Raw genomic sequence first — 14,393 nt, 5'->3', positions numbered from 1 at the left:
AAAAAACATACTCTATAGATCGTTTTAATCAACTAATTTAGTTATTAAATCTCCAAAGGTGGCGATTTCTCAGTAAGGCCAGAGCTGTAAGGAAATTAACGCGTTAGTGGACGAGACGGATAGAACTAAGCAGCCGAGCAGAATGCATTCTTTCACAAAAAAAAGAATTTTATTTAAGGATTGGTTATTATATTTTTTTATATGATGAGAGCTAGGGTATGAACAAAGGGGATTTGGCTACATAGGGCCGGTTTTTACTCAGAATCTGCCAACACGTGGCTTGAGCTAACACGGCGGAGGCTACAGTAATACTAAAATGATAGCGTGACACAATAAGCCATGCGTCAAATGCACTTCTTTCTTTAAAAAAATGATTATACCGAATAATATTTTTTCGGTCATTTGGCTGGCTGTGGGATTAATGTGAATTGTTTGCCTCTTGTAAATGCTTTTACTGCTATCTACCGCGCCATCACATAATTGCCCACTGATCCACGTTGAATTGTGGAGTGCAAGCCCAGGGTTGAAACGTTGGGTCAAAAACACGCTTCAGCACAAGAGGGAAATAATAGCTTGCAGAATCATCTGAAACACTGGAACGGGTTTAACCGAACAAAAGAAAACACTTTGTGGAAATATATGTATCGGCAGGCCAAGATTAACGACGGGTGAACATTTCGTTCAGTCGGGCAGAATACGGCTGCAGCCAACGCCTAGAAGAACATAAGAAATAGAATAAGAAAGTGAAAAGAGCGTATAGAACCATTCGATAAGTATGGGGTAAGAACTTTTCAATATTCAGGCAAAAGTGCGATGGGAACAAGACTCTTAAATATTAAACCTTCAATGGCAAATTCCATGTAGCGTCTCATCAAATGACTCTAAGATCGGTCAGTGGAAACCTTGACTTGTTATTATTCAAAAACACACTTAACATGAATTTAAACTGGGATATCATCCTGGCCCGGATTGGCCATCTAGCACAGCAGGCAAATGGTCTGGACTGTGTGTCCCTTTTCTATGGAACCCAGAGATTGGCGCAAAATCCCTGAGACTCGGGGTCATCCTAAGTATGGAGAAGTCACTTCTTCCACCAGTTTCATAAGTCAATTATCAAGACAGGTAAGAAGGTATGGGGGAAGAAAGAACCAGTAATGATAGTGACGGGAGGCCACAAAAAGAGAACACAAAAGTCTCTTTCTTTTATGTATGGAAAGCAGTTACCTTTTGCCCCTATCTCTGCTCTAGGTTACTAGTTGATACAATGAATCACATTAACTATATACTGTAGTAGAACCATGACCACTTTTTTAGGAGGCCACATTATCACCAAAACAGCTGCCGCAAAATTTGGACGGCTAATTTATTTCGTATAAAGGCTGCCCACAGGGTTTGGGGGCCTCTTTGTTCTCTTTCTTAGGAAAACGAGGGTCCTGCTTGTGGTTTCTGCATCACGGAGAAGGTAGAGTGCTGGGATATGACATCATATCTTAGCGTTCTGCGTCACTCAGTGATGCAGAGGCCACGAACAAGAGAGAAAGAGAGAGATGGGGTACATAGTAGCACTGTGGGGCTCCTTTAGGTGTTACCCCGTTGCACCCCACTTGTTCATTTCTAAGGGTGGTCTTGGTTAATACAAATGTACCATATTCCAGCTTCCAGGTCTTTTAGAATACAAGAACATACCAGCTCACCCAACACTACCAGAGACTCAACCCTTACGGGAAAAAAAAGTAATAAATGGGACTGGATAATTATCCACTCCTAAAGAAACAAGACTGGAGCTCTAAACATCAACCATCTCAGCCAAATTCTAATTTTTGTTCTGTTGTATGTTTTTTAATAGCCGTTTGGTTATAAAGCTCCACGTAGTGAAGTTATATCAGTTTATAAAAGAGGTTTGTAGACATTACGCAGATAGGCTGGAGTGATAATGTATGACATTATGGGGTAAGGATAGGCAATGCCGTGGTTATATCTGGAGATCAATCCATGTTTACTGTTAACAGTTTGAAATACTGCATGAACATATGCTGGCTGGGAGAAATTATACTCGTTTATTATTATTATACATTATTTTAATAGGCACAAAACATTTTTGCATAGTGGACTATTACATCCTTAGATACTGCAACAATTTGAAATTAGTGTATACGCAAACATAGACATTATTACCAAAACTTTTATACAAGCATCTGAACTTTCTTTAATGGCCATAAAACTGAAAATGTATCTGAAATAAAGTTTAAATTAATTTAATGCTTTCATTTATATGATAATATTACCTCTAGCCTATGCGACGTCGTGTTTTGAATGGACAATTCGATTCCTGCACAGCCCCACCAACACAGTAACTTTTAAAAAGTTTTTATGGTAACAACCTATCAGTGTCTGCTTCAGCGTCACATGACAATTTAGGGTTCCCGACAAAAGTTACGAAATTCAACATGATTAAAAAAAAATTTCTGGGAAGGGTTCGGACATGCTGCTTTATAGTTAGAAAGTGTTAAATTTAGCAGGGTAGGTGGAACCACGAGAACTGACCCTCAGTGTACCCCATCATCTCTGCTATTCTATAGGATAGTTAGAGGATAACCATACAAGTGAGTTTCTAAAATGGTTAATAATATAATATGGACTCTTATGAGGTCACCTTCATCCCACCACAATGGGGCATCAACCCAGCACCCAATATCTTACAATCAATTTATTTGCCGCAATCCGTGATCCAGGGTTTGTTAGGGGGGAAAAATGAAGAATAGTCTTAAGTGATCTGAAAAAAGCTAGAACTTCCAATCAATTTTTAGTTTAGTAATTGTCTAACCTACCATGGGCAGACTAGATGGGCCAAATGGTTTTTATCTGTCCATCCTTCAGAGGCTTCTGGAATTAACATGAATGTGCCTTTAACTCGCTCATACACCAAGATAATTATTATGGCACCCATGTATTGTGGGAAGACCGATGAATGCCATACATGCTGGGTGTCCCAGCATGGCATGGAAGGTACCTAAGCAGGGAAAATTCTACCCTATATGCGCTAAGATGGTGGAGGGACAAGGCAGAGACATAGCCCGGGATGCCAAAAACCCTAGAACCAGCCTTGTTTTAAGTACAAGTTAGTTATAACTACTTCTAAGTGTATTTTTTAATACCCTTGTGGTATACAATTTATTTATCTGGCTAATAATACACCCCCCCAGTGATAATAGCAATAACTGCAGAAAATTACACTTTAATGGACAGAGACTCTGGAGCCTGGAAATTTACCATCTAAGTGGTCTAATAAAGACCGATGTTCCAACAAAGTGCATTTACTATAAGAGAAAGTCACAGAGTTCAAGCGTATATTGGCTAAGTGACGGAGTAAATCGTTGAAGGAAAAGATTCTTTAAAAAAAGGGAAACCTTTAACTGGCTTTAAAAAAAAAGGGAATTGAAGGTTATTGGTGAATAATGGACAAGAAGAAAGCTCTCGGTATTAGACAGAATTACTGGCTCAATCCAAAGGGAAATCCACCTTTTAGTGACCTGGTATTTTATAACAGAGTTCCGAGATAATTAAGTTATTTTAACCACATGGTGAGTACACATATAATTCATACGTGCCTCCTCCATGCGTTTGTCCGGCAAAATGCATCCCATTTATATGCCTTATTGGTGCATGCATAGATTTTATTATTATTATTATATATTATCCCACAAGGTTTGTATAAGTATCTGTTCCATAAACTACAAAAAAATAAAAATAAAATAAGTAAAAAAAATATATAATAAATAATAATAATAAGTGAGTACACATATAATTCATACGTGCCTCCTCCATGCGTTTGTCCGGCAAAATGCATCACATGCAAATGCCTTATTGGTGCATACATAGAATTTTATTATTATTATTATTATTTTTATATATTATCCCACAAGGTTTGTATAAGTATCTGTTCCATAAAGTACAAAAAAAAAAACATTAAAAAATAAAATAAGTAAAAAAATATATATAATAAATAATAATAATAATAAGTGAGTACACATATAATTCATACGTGCCTCCTCCATGCGTTTGTCCGGCAAAATGTATCACATGCATATGCCTTATTGGTGCATGCATAGATTTGTAATTATTATTATATATTATCCCACAAGGTTTGTATAAGTATCTGTTCCATAAACTAAAAAAAAAAAAAAAATAGTCAAAAATAAAAAATATAGATAATAAATAATAGTATTATTATTAATAATAAATAAAATACACAGTAGGAAAGCATAGAACTATATACAAAACATATGTTTAAAAGATAATGTGTTTTTGGTGATGTTAGTACAGTAATTTAACCTGTCAGCTTCCATTTGCTGAGACGTATATTACCATTAAACTCTCTTGGCCTTGGACATCAGCCGAGACTGAATTAATAAACTCCTGTCTATGAGTCTACGCATTTCGCTCATTTCTAATTTGCAATTCTTGTTCCTGAATATAAGGTGTTATAGGGGACAGACTTGAACTGCATGACAACTTGGGCGATAAGGATTACTTCGATTAAAATATTCAAGGGGAGGGCTCTAGATTTATAAGGGCCCCATCTCCAAAACAAGCGATAAAAAAGATAAATAAACTTAAGAACGTTTTACTTATGATCACAAGTTCACAAAAAAAAAAAAAAATTACATTAATGTGATATTGTTTTAGCAGAATCAACCTCCATGGGGGGGATAAACTAATATGAGGCCTAAAGAGCCACTTCATCTACTGTATGGTAGTGCTACCAATAAAAATACATATATATGAAATAATATGTAAAAAAGCAATTATGACAAATTATTTGGTTTATAGGCTGCATGCATCAAAGATCTAGAAAAAATGCGTGCCTTAACAAAAGTAAAAATGTTAACAGTTTGCCAAAAATATGATACAGAGATTATCTGTAGGAAAAAAGTTTGCAAATGCTTAAGGGACATTGTCAAGGATATTTCTCATTGTTAGAGACAGGTTTTTTTTTTGTTACTTTTTATGTTCTCCTAAATAAGTCTTCCAGGTCATTTTTATTTTTTAATCAGTGTAATTTGGTCGATTTAACCTCAGGATCTGTGGCAAAAAGGTGGCAAAACCAGCATATCCGATCAACTTCCTGTCCCGGAGCTGCCGGAACCAATCAACAACAATCAGCAATTTAACAGGAAGAGAAACAATTCAAGGAGGGATCTTGGGAACAGGAAGCTGCTCCCAAGTAATCCCCTATATGGAGCATATATATAATATATTCGCAATTTATTCAATTTATTCTAATGGATTCACATGACTCTAAAATGTATAATTTTGGAAGGTGATTAATCTCTTAATTACCGTGTAGGCTTTAATTCCACCAATTTACCCACTCAGGGTACCTATATAGTCACTGCCTTTTCTTCAAACCCTTTGTTTTAAGGAACGCCACCCTTTTGTTTTTATCATTCGTCTTGTAACCACGCTAAAGCACGTTCATTTTCAAATTCATTTATCCATTGTTCGGCACAATGAGCATTCATGGCTTCTATTGTGTACCGGCGGATACTCCTGTTGCTCTACAATTGTTCATCATGTCGAAATTACAAAGTAGCAGAGAGTAAAGACAACTTGCTCGGGAAACGCACCAATCCATTTACATTCCATTGTACAAGATTTCTTTTTATTTGAGAAATCAGCCGGTCCCGGCGCAGAGGCTGATAAATATGTGTTGTTTTATCAACCACCTATACAGAATTCTCCTAATTACTCCATTGAACGAAACAAATGGTTTTAAGGCATCTTCTAAGATCCTTTAAAAAAAGATAAGCGCTTAAGGAAAGATTTTGGTGATCGAAGAAGATAAAACTGTAAAGAGAAATTACAGAATTTCACGTGAAATAATGGTGGTTTTTTTTTATTATTATTATGTTTTAAGTCTAAATCGAATCTGTTTTGCCCTTTTTTCTTTACTTTATCACAGGTAAGGCAATGCAAATATGTTATAGTATCATCCAAACACAAAATAAGTACATCTATGGGTCCCCCCAAACCACCAAGTTTCGTTCCACCATTTTGGACGGCCTCCCTTACCGGATAAAATGCGTAGTTCTGCCTCATTGCCTGTTCTGGAGCTGCCAGGATTTTTAGCCAAGCAGCGGTAAACGCCGCCATCCGTCGGCTGAAGTCTGCTGATCTGTAACGCTCCCGAGGGCAGCACCAGCAGCCGGGTGTCTCCGGGGGTCAATATGAGGTCCTCCTGGTTCTTCTGCCAGCTGACAGAGGGCATGGGCTCCCCTACAATCTCGCACTTTAATAACGCCGTGTCGCCAACGAACGATGTGACGGACTCGGTCTGCGAAAGAAATCTCAGAGGGCCTGCAAATGCGAAACAAAAAAAGGAATTAAACATCATTTGTCGTGTTAAATTATATGCGGTTCATTGAAATAAGCGTTTCCTCGTTCCTAGACTAAGACGGTAGCTCCAGGCCGCAGCAACCCTTATGTCACATGCCCTATGGGGCAAAAACCGACACGGCCTCAGTAACAACTCAGTGCCCCTCGTTCTAAAAACAAACTATGATACGGTGCCATATTGTTATTATTTAAATATTTTGTATTAACATTTTGTTAATTTAAATAGCGCCATCATATTCCACAGAGTTGTACAATGTTTAAAAGAAATAAATAGTGAGTCACATAACAACTTGGATTTACAGAAACAAAAAGGTGAGGAGGCCGGGCCAAAAGAGCTTGCAATCTAAAAGATTCTGGCACATAGTATAGGTGAGGGCATGTGCAGAGGTCTCGGGTCATTCCTAGAGGCCATTGTAGCTGCTGCCAAAATAAAAAAACGTATTTGTGTGGTTTTTGGAGAGGAACACGCAGGCGACCTTTTGACGGAGAGACGTAAAGCTCATTTATACTCTTCGTGAGTTCCTTGCTGCTTCAACGTATCGCTCAATTTTCAACATGGTTAACTACCTTCCTGTTGGGTAACATCCTGTGGGTGAGCATAAATCCAGGAAAATCCTCATGCGCACTTTAGTGTTTATTACAATATATCATCTTCATTTGGCGTCAGGGTCTTAGAATCAGAGTCTATTCTACTTTTTCAGGATCATTCTTTAATAACATAGATTATACAATTAAGGCCACTATATTCTAAAAATATCCATCCCTTTCAATAAAAATATCATGTTTTCAATGTTTTACATGAACTAAAAAGAAGTTATGTACACATTTCTGCACTACAGAAAAAAATTTGGAAAAAAAGTGGAATTTGGCTTTTCCAGATACTTTGGGTTTTGGGTGAATTATTGGTGCCAACGTGATTTATGGTTATAATATTTATGTTACCCATATAGAATAGCACGAGACCTTCACACAGTTAAAAGAATGGGTAGAAGCCACATGGGAAATAGTTCCTATCGGAGGTAAAAAAATAGGTGTGAAAAACCTTTTTTGCTAGCCCCGACTATAACCAATATTAGACATTTTTTGCAATAGCGTAAGTGTTCCTTTCGGAAACATATCTAGAATTATTTTTTGTTACGCTTTATATATATATATGTGCCTGCTCTGATACTAAGCGTTAAGCTTTTGTCATAATGAACAATAGGATGGGAAGGCGGTTTGTAAACCTTGTTTTCTTTATAATATGGTGCTTAATCACATCAAACAGCAGGAACCCGCTATGTACAACGCTGTCATGATCCATTAGTTTACGGCTCGGAACAAACACACAATATTCCAAATACCCAAAAAATAAGAATAATTTCCTTCCTAATGTAAATGTGCGTAAAATACCGCTTCCAGGCCACTATTTATGCATTACCATGTAAGTTCTACTTATTTTCACTCGATTAGTCATGTAAAAATAAATAAAAAATATGTTTTCTTCCCCTGGGCAGAGCACCTTTTTCTTTATTTTATTTCAGCGTTCTATTAACTCCTCGGAAATCCACAAAAAGCAGATCTAAAAAAAATTAAAAATCATCAAATGCATCGTTTATAAGATCACATTGTGTTGTAATTAGCCGTGTTGTTCCATTTCAGATGATGTATACCATGCAATAATACAGTACAAAAATAAGTATCGCGGTTTCATTTCGAAAAGTTCCCGACGGATAATGTGCTTATAAATAAACCAACGGTTTAAAATTGGCCAGCCATTAAAAAAAAAAAACTCGCAAGGTTCTTACTAGCAGTCAAATCCTATGTTTCTTTGTTTCCGTTAAAGATTTACTTTGTAGAACAATGACAAACGAGGGCCACGGACTTAGAGTCCTTTTTTTTGGGGGGGGGGGATAAGTTGTGAAAGCCCATGGTGGTCTAGTTTTGAACGGGCTTTCATGCATTATAAGTATCCTCCGTAGAGTCTTCAAATTTGGTCATGGATGAGTATAGAATGCTTAGAAATAGGGAAAAGTAGCAGAGATAACCATTCAGCAACCCCATCTATTGCCCCTATGAAGCTATAGACCATTGTGTAGTATGGGGTATGGAACTGGAACGTAGATTACGTAGGAGGCTGTAGATTAGTGAATACCGGGAAGGTGTGCCAGTTAGCGGAAGGCGATGGCGCTCTGCTCATTGTAGACTCTTGTAAAATATTAAGAATAGAATTCACGTGATGTCATCACCAGCGTTTTCAAGGACTCATTGCCTTTGCATAGATCTCAACATTTTTGGCCAAAGAGGGACATTTTGGTTTTATTGTTGCGATTAGAAATATTGTATGAGGTCATTCAGAGACCTTTTTCGTGGCCATTTCTACATTTGTATAATTCAATGTATAAACACATTTCTTGCTTTTCCAATATACATTGTTGTGGATATTATGACTGTGGAACAACAAGCAAAACATTCTGAGCTCCTAAAAAAAGGTGGCAAAGGAGGAAGAAAAAGGAAACAGAGGGAATATGGACCCAAAGTGACACGGGAATGCATGTTTCGGTGTATCAATAAAATAACTTTTCAATTAAATGATTCCAGGTACAGTGCCAGGTTCACCAACGATGAGAAATTACTCGTGTGCATCACTACATCAACACCATGACCTCCACACTGCTATAGGTATAAACAAGTCAAGGAGAAGCCTCTTAATTAAATGTCTTAAATTTCATATTAAAATATCTGATCTGATCTGACTCCTTTTGATATCATACAGCAAACCCTAAACCAGGGGTAGGCAATCTTCGGCTCTCCTGATCTTGTGGACTACATCTCCCGTAATGCTCTTACAGTCAGAATGCTGGCAAAAGCATCAAGGGAAATGTAGTTCACAACATCTGGAGAGCCGAAGGTTGCCTACGCCTGCCCTAAACCTACTAATGCCGCCATCTAATGGTTACAATCCTTACCAAGCCCATGTTAAAAGGCATGTAGTCAATTAAACAAATCTCCTTTCCTTATTGCTCCGTTATTAACGTCTTCTTCTTCCTCCCAGCCTCTCCTTGGCTCCGGAACGTTGCCATCACCGCCGTCTTTTCAGCATCAAACCGTTTCAGGGCCCTCATTCTAGTATCTATATTTGCTCTGTTTATTTCGGCGCTACACAAAGCCTCAGATTACCTACAAAATGAAATCTTTTTCAATTTGCTTTCATACGGTTGCCCCCAAGGGAGACTTGTTTTCTTGCCCATGATTCAACATGTTCCTCCAATACCTGCAAATCAATTCTAATCTGGAAACGGTGCGCGGCTCTCATCTGCCCTACGGCGTACATCGCTGCCTATCGGGATTCCCGTCTCTCTCTCTCTCTCTCTCTCTCTCTCTCTTTCTCTCTCTCTCTCTACAGAAGGTATAATTATTAAGTAATTAAAGTTCACTTAATATAAATGCTTATCGTTAAGGGGACAGACCTCGGGATTCTAACGGGCGAATCTATTAACTATTCAGCGATTCTGCAGCACCGGGGGGTAGAGAAGCATTCAGTGTTCTGCTTCAAATCAAATATCTGACACTTATTTAACATCAAGACCTTCAAAATCACATTAAATAATGAAAAGTGAATTATGCGTTCAGAGACAAGAGCGCCCTTATCCGGCTGACCTAATCTGAGCGTTTACATTTTAAATCGTGAAAATGTTTTTTCGTTTAGGTGATTAGTTAACATTGTTTCGGTCTCCTGCTTGCAAAAAGTCCTATAAAATAATAATGTTAAAAATAATAATAATAATAATAGCTATATAAACCGATATAATGTCTATTTATTGCATAGCATAAACCAGTGTATACTGCAGACGACAAAGAGACTAAAAAAACACAATAGGCGTAATATAAGAAGATTTACTTAGAGTTGCAGATAAGTGGAACAGCTTCCCAGTAGAAGTGGTAGAGGGTCTTACCAGCAGGAATGAGTCTTACAATGGGTCTTACCAGCAGGAAAAAGAGGCAGACTAGATGGGGCTGACTGGGTCTGAACTGCCGGTAAATTCTATGTTTAACTTGAGTGTACTATATATATATATATATATATATATATATATATATATATATATATAAATGTTCTTTTTTACGCAAGCATTTCATCTTCAATCTGTTTTTCTTTCACCATCATTGTTTCTACACATTGTTCAATTTAAATGACTGCTGATATAATCTTGTTATTTTCCCCCGGAGGTTCATGTCCTATTACTGTCAGTAAAGAAATTGTATTTAAATTGGAGGAGCAGATTCTGTGTCTATGGAAAAAGTCATTGCCCCCATCATCTCAGCTCAGTGAAGCCCTCACTCGTTTGTATCTCCCGTGTTATTAGAATTATACCGAGCCTTTCTATTAAGGCTCCGTGAAGTGGAAGAACCTGATTCAACATCGTGGTAGACCCGTGACCCCTTAAGAACTACATTATTTCCCTCTTTGCGAAGTTAAAACAATTATATTGGAACTCCTCACGCAGGCGTCAGTTTCACACCTTCATAATATCGTCAAGAGTGTGAACGGTATTTATTTACACGAGTATAAAAAAAAAAATGATATCAATGAGTCAAGAAAAAAGAAAAATACAAGTAGAAAAAATGCTACATTTTAACTTAATGATTTGAAGTTCATATTTTTTCTAGCGTTCAACACACAGAGCCGGCCTTAGGTGTTCTGGCGCCCTGTGCGGAGTACTCCTCTGGCGCCCCCCATCCCAAAGAAAAAGAAAGGAAAAAAATCTGCCCCTTCTTACTGCCTCCCCCTTATGCCCCTTCTCACTGCCTCCCCCCCTCTGCCCCTTCTCACTGCCGCACAACTTTCCCGCACAACAGCAGCCCCTCTCCCCCCAGCACGTCAGAGCTAATGCGCCCCCAACAACGCCTCTCCTAACCCTAATAAGAAGGTGCCAGGTAGTTAGATTATTTTGTTATCCAGAGAAAATGCTATTATTTATATGATTTTATTAAGAGGGGGGGGATTTAATCTACCGTGGCTATGAATCACTGGGGCATTATCTCCCTCCGTTCGCTAATTGCATGAAAGCATTTCGAAAGCTTTGGGTTTAGCATCACTCAGTAAGACGCGGTTCTTTAAGAGCGGACGTGAACGGCCGATGCAAATTCTCCCAAATAAATGCAGCGCAGCAACATAAAATAGCTTGTTATTCAGCTTGTGAAGTTAATGCGCGGCAATCATTCACAGGCGTCCGAACGTTTCATCTTTGCAGGCTCTTACGGTGGATATGCTGGAAGTTAATTATACTGTATATCAAAGAAATGTCTAGCTAGGAAGATTTAACCCGTTAAGGACAAAGTCCGTACATGTACGGGCTCAAAATGCATTGTTTTCAATGGGTTTAGGGACCGCCCATTGTCCTTAAGGGGTTAAACTGTGCACAACTCCAATAATCTTAATGTCTAAACATTTCGTCGCACATCGCAGCTTCACGTTTTATGAAATAAAGTTGTTTTCTTTTTTTTTTTTTTATGGCCGCATTTCGGGGACCAAGTAAATGTGTTTAGGGGCGGCATTGTATCGATGTACGCGGTACACAGTTTTATGTCGAATTACTAGAATTTTCCTTATCTAAATATCTTATTCACCCGGCGAAAATCGTTCTGTATTACCATGTTTTATCCATAAGCGGAAAGACTTCCGATAATCTTTGGATGGTGCTCAGCAGCTTGATGAAAAATTATTTGTCCCGGTTATCTATGAACAGAAACTGCGAATATATCCATTTGGTGATGTCACATGATATCATAGAATGTAAAAATGATGTCATTCGTGATGTAACCGTAGCAACATTTTTTTGCCATCTAAAATATGTTGTGGCGTATTTCTAATGATCTTGGCTCCTGTCATGGGGTGCGGCTATTTATTCTATTTAATTAATTCAAAATATCCAGGTATCCAGAATATCCTTCTATAGAAGTGGTTCTAAATGTTTACAGGCTCTTAGAAAAGGTATTTATGATCTGGAGCTTGAGTCTTACAATACATTTTGTTATTAAAAAAAATAAAAAAAGCAGCTTAATGATTCGCTTTATGAATCCGCGGCCTCTTTATCCTCAGTTAGGGGCAACATCGACCAGTCGTCGGCCCAACCCAACATCACCTCGGCCATTGTTAAGCAAATAAACATCATGAGATGCGTCCTTTTATTCTTCGCTTAGCAGTTCAATCACAATTCAATTTCATTCCCTTGAAAGAAAAATCTTAATTCTAAATTATTTTTGCTTAAATATCTATTTCTAGGAAGGGTTAGGATATTTAAAAGTACCGGGAATAATATGTTTAATGTTACATTTAAATGTACGACGTTCTGTAGAAGAGGCGGAACAGCAGCTTAAAAATAATTATATGATAAAGAGAAGTTCCCCTGTGTTTTTCTTCTACTTAGTTCCAATATGGAGAGGCATACTAATCTCTAACAAAACCCTTTTTACTAATCCCTTCTTCATGTTTATGACTCACTTATAAGAACAAAATTGAACGAAGGAGTTTTTTTGGGTTTTTTTTGGTTTTTTTTAATACTTTCCTTAATTCAACATTAATGAATTTACAATTTACAGTATAGTCTACCGGTCATCAAGTCTTAGACACCGAAATTTCAAGATACCGTAGTATTATTTATAGATTGATCTGGGATTAAATGCTGGAAAAAAAATAAATCTGTCTATAGGACTCCGAAGAAGGTCAACATGATCTGTGATTCCAACCATGAAACAGAACACAGAAGGGAACTGGACCATACCGAGGGTCGTTAACAAGATATGCATCTTCTAGAAAAACCCAAGCAAAAATAAATGCAATATTCCCGATTGCCGGTGATACCAATATCACCTGATAGGGGTTTACGAGATGAAATTTCTTAGAATCAATTAACCTAGACATATCTTTGATAGCGAAGCTTGACCATAAATAAATCCCACGTTGAAGGTTGTATAAGTGTTGTAGGAGTTCCAGTTCTCATTCTTTTTAAGAAATAAACCTAACCATCAACATACGCAGCCTGTATTATCCAGCTTTTGAGAGAGGTCACTGCCTGACTGTGTAATAACAATAATAAAAAAATTATAACTACATGAAGGTAAACAGTTACATTCCAAATATATTTCTCAATTATTACAGAAGAAAATATTTTTGTACTATTTAGGAAAGGTAAATAGTAATTTTTTATATATGTTAAATTTATAAATATTTATTGTTTAGTATGATAGTAGGCTTTCAAATATTTGACTGTAAAATATGCACTTGTATCCTTTTTCAAATATATTGTACCAGAATATCCCTCTCCTTTGGATATAAAGCACGTGTTTGATGCAGTTCCCCTCCCAACCACTTGTGGTGCTGTAGGCAGCTCTGCTTCATGCAGAGACTCGAGGCCCATCTAGCAACACCACTAGATATTTATTTAGAAGAAAAAAAACCATATTAAATGGAATATGAAATACTAGAAAAAAGCCCATATTTAATAAGAAAAATAAACATTAGAGTAGTTCTTAGAACACAGTTTAACTTTGTTGTTCAATATCCTGGGAGCATTACATTGTTTGAGCTTCCATGTTTAACAAGTGACGGCCATGGCTTTGAGTCAAGGACCAAATCTCTAGCTCCAGATGAGACAATTATCTCTTCTTACTCTTTTTTGGCTCCTTTTTTCATATTTAACATTCATTCTTTGTCCAAATCCAAAAGAACTGGACATACCCATCCATCTATTCTCTATGATCATATAATTATGATGGAAGGCACACGAGGCAAATAGAGTTAATAAAAGCTGCAGAAAAAAAAAATCTAAACTTTTTTGGGTATAAAGGTGAAAATTGTTGTAAAGGATAATAAAGGACTCTGAGTGCTAACCTTCCTTTAACAATGGACAATTATAGTACTTGTATGAAAAGATGTGTGGTTCTATTCTAATTAACACAATTGTACAGGACATTTCACACTGATAATAGGCATAATTACTAGGAGTTATTTTTAT

At 37.2% G+C, this 14,393-nt stretch overlaps 1 protein-coding gene across 1 annotated transcript in view; it reads right to left on the bottom strand.

The window, feature by feature from the left end:
- The window catches only part of LOC149284213 (netrin receptor DCC-like), a 197,343-nt gene that overhangs the window by 162,691 nt on the left and 20,259 nt on the right, over positions 1 to 14,393 (bottom strand). The window contains exon 3 of the mRNA XM_089496999.1: positions 6,073 to 6,357. Coding sequence (XP_089353125.1) covers positions 6,073 to 6,357 — 285 coding nt within the window. The remainder of the gene's footprint in view (positions 1 to 6,072; positions 6,358 to 14,393) is intronic.

This window comes from Sceloporus occidentalis, unplaced genomic scaffold (assembly GCF_023333645.1).
Source record: "Sceloporus occidentalis isolate IW3139 unplaced genomic scaffold, rSceOcc1.0.p SCAF_97, whole genome shotgun sequence".
Lineage (NCBI taxonomy): Eukaryota > Metazoa > Chordata > Lepidosauria > Squamata > Phrynosomatidae > Sceloporus > Sceloporus occidentalis.
The sequence above is the reverse complement of the archived record's forward strand: the minus strand, read 5'-3'. Positions and strand labels throughout refer to the sequence as shown.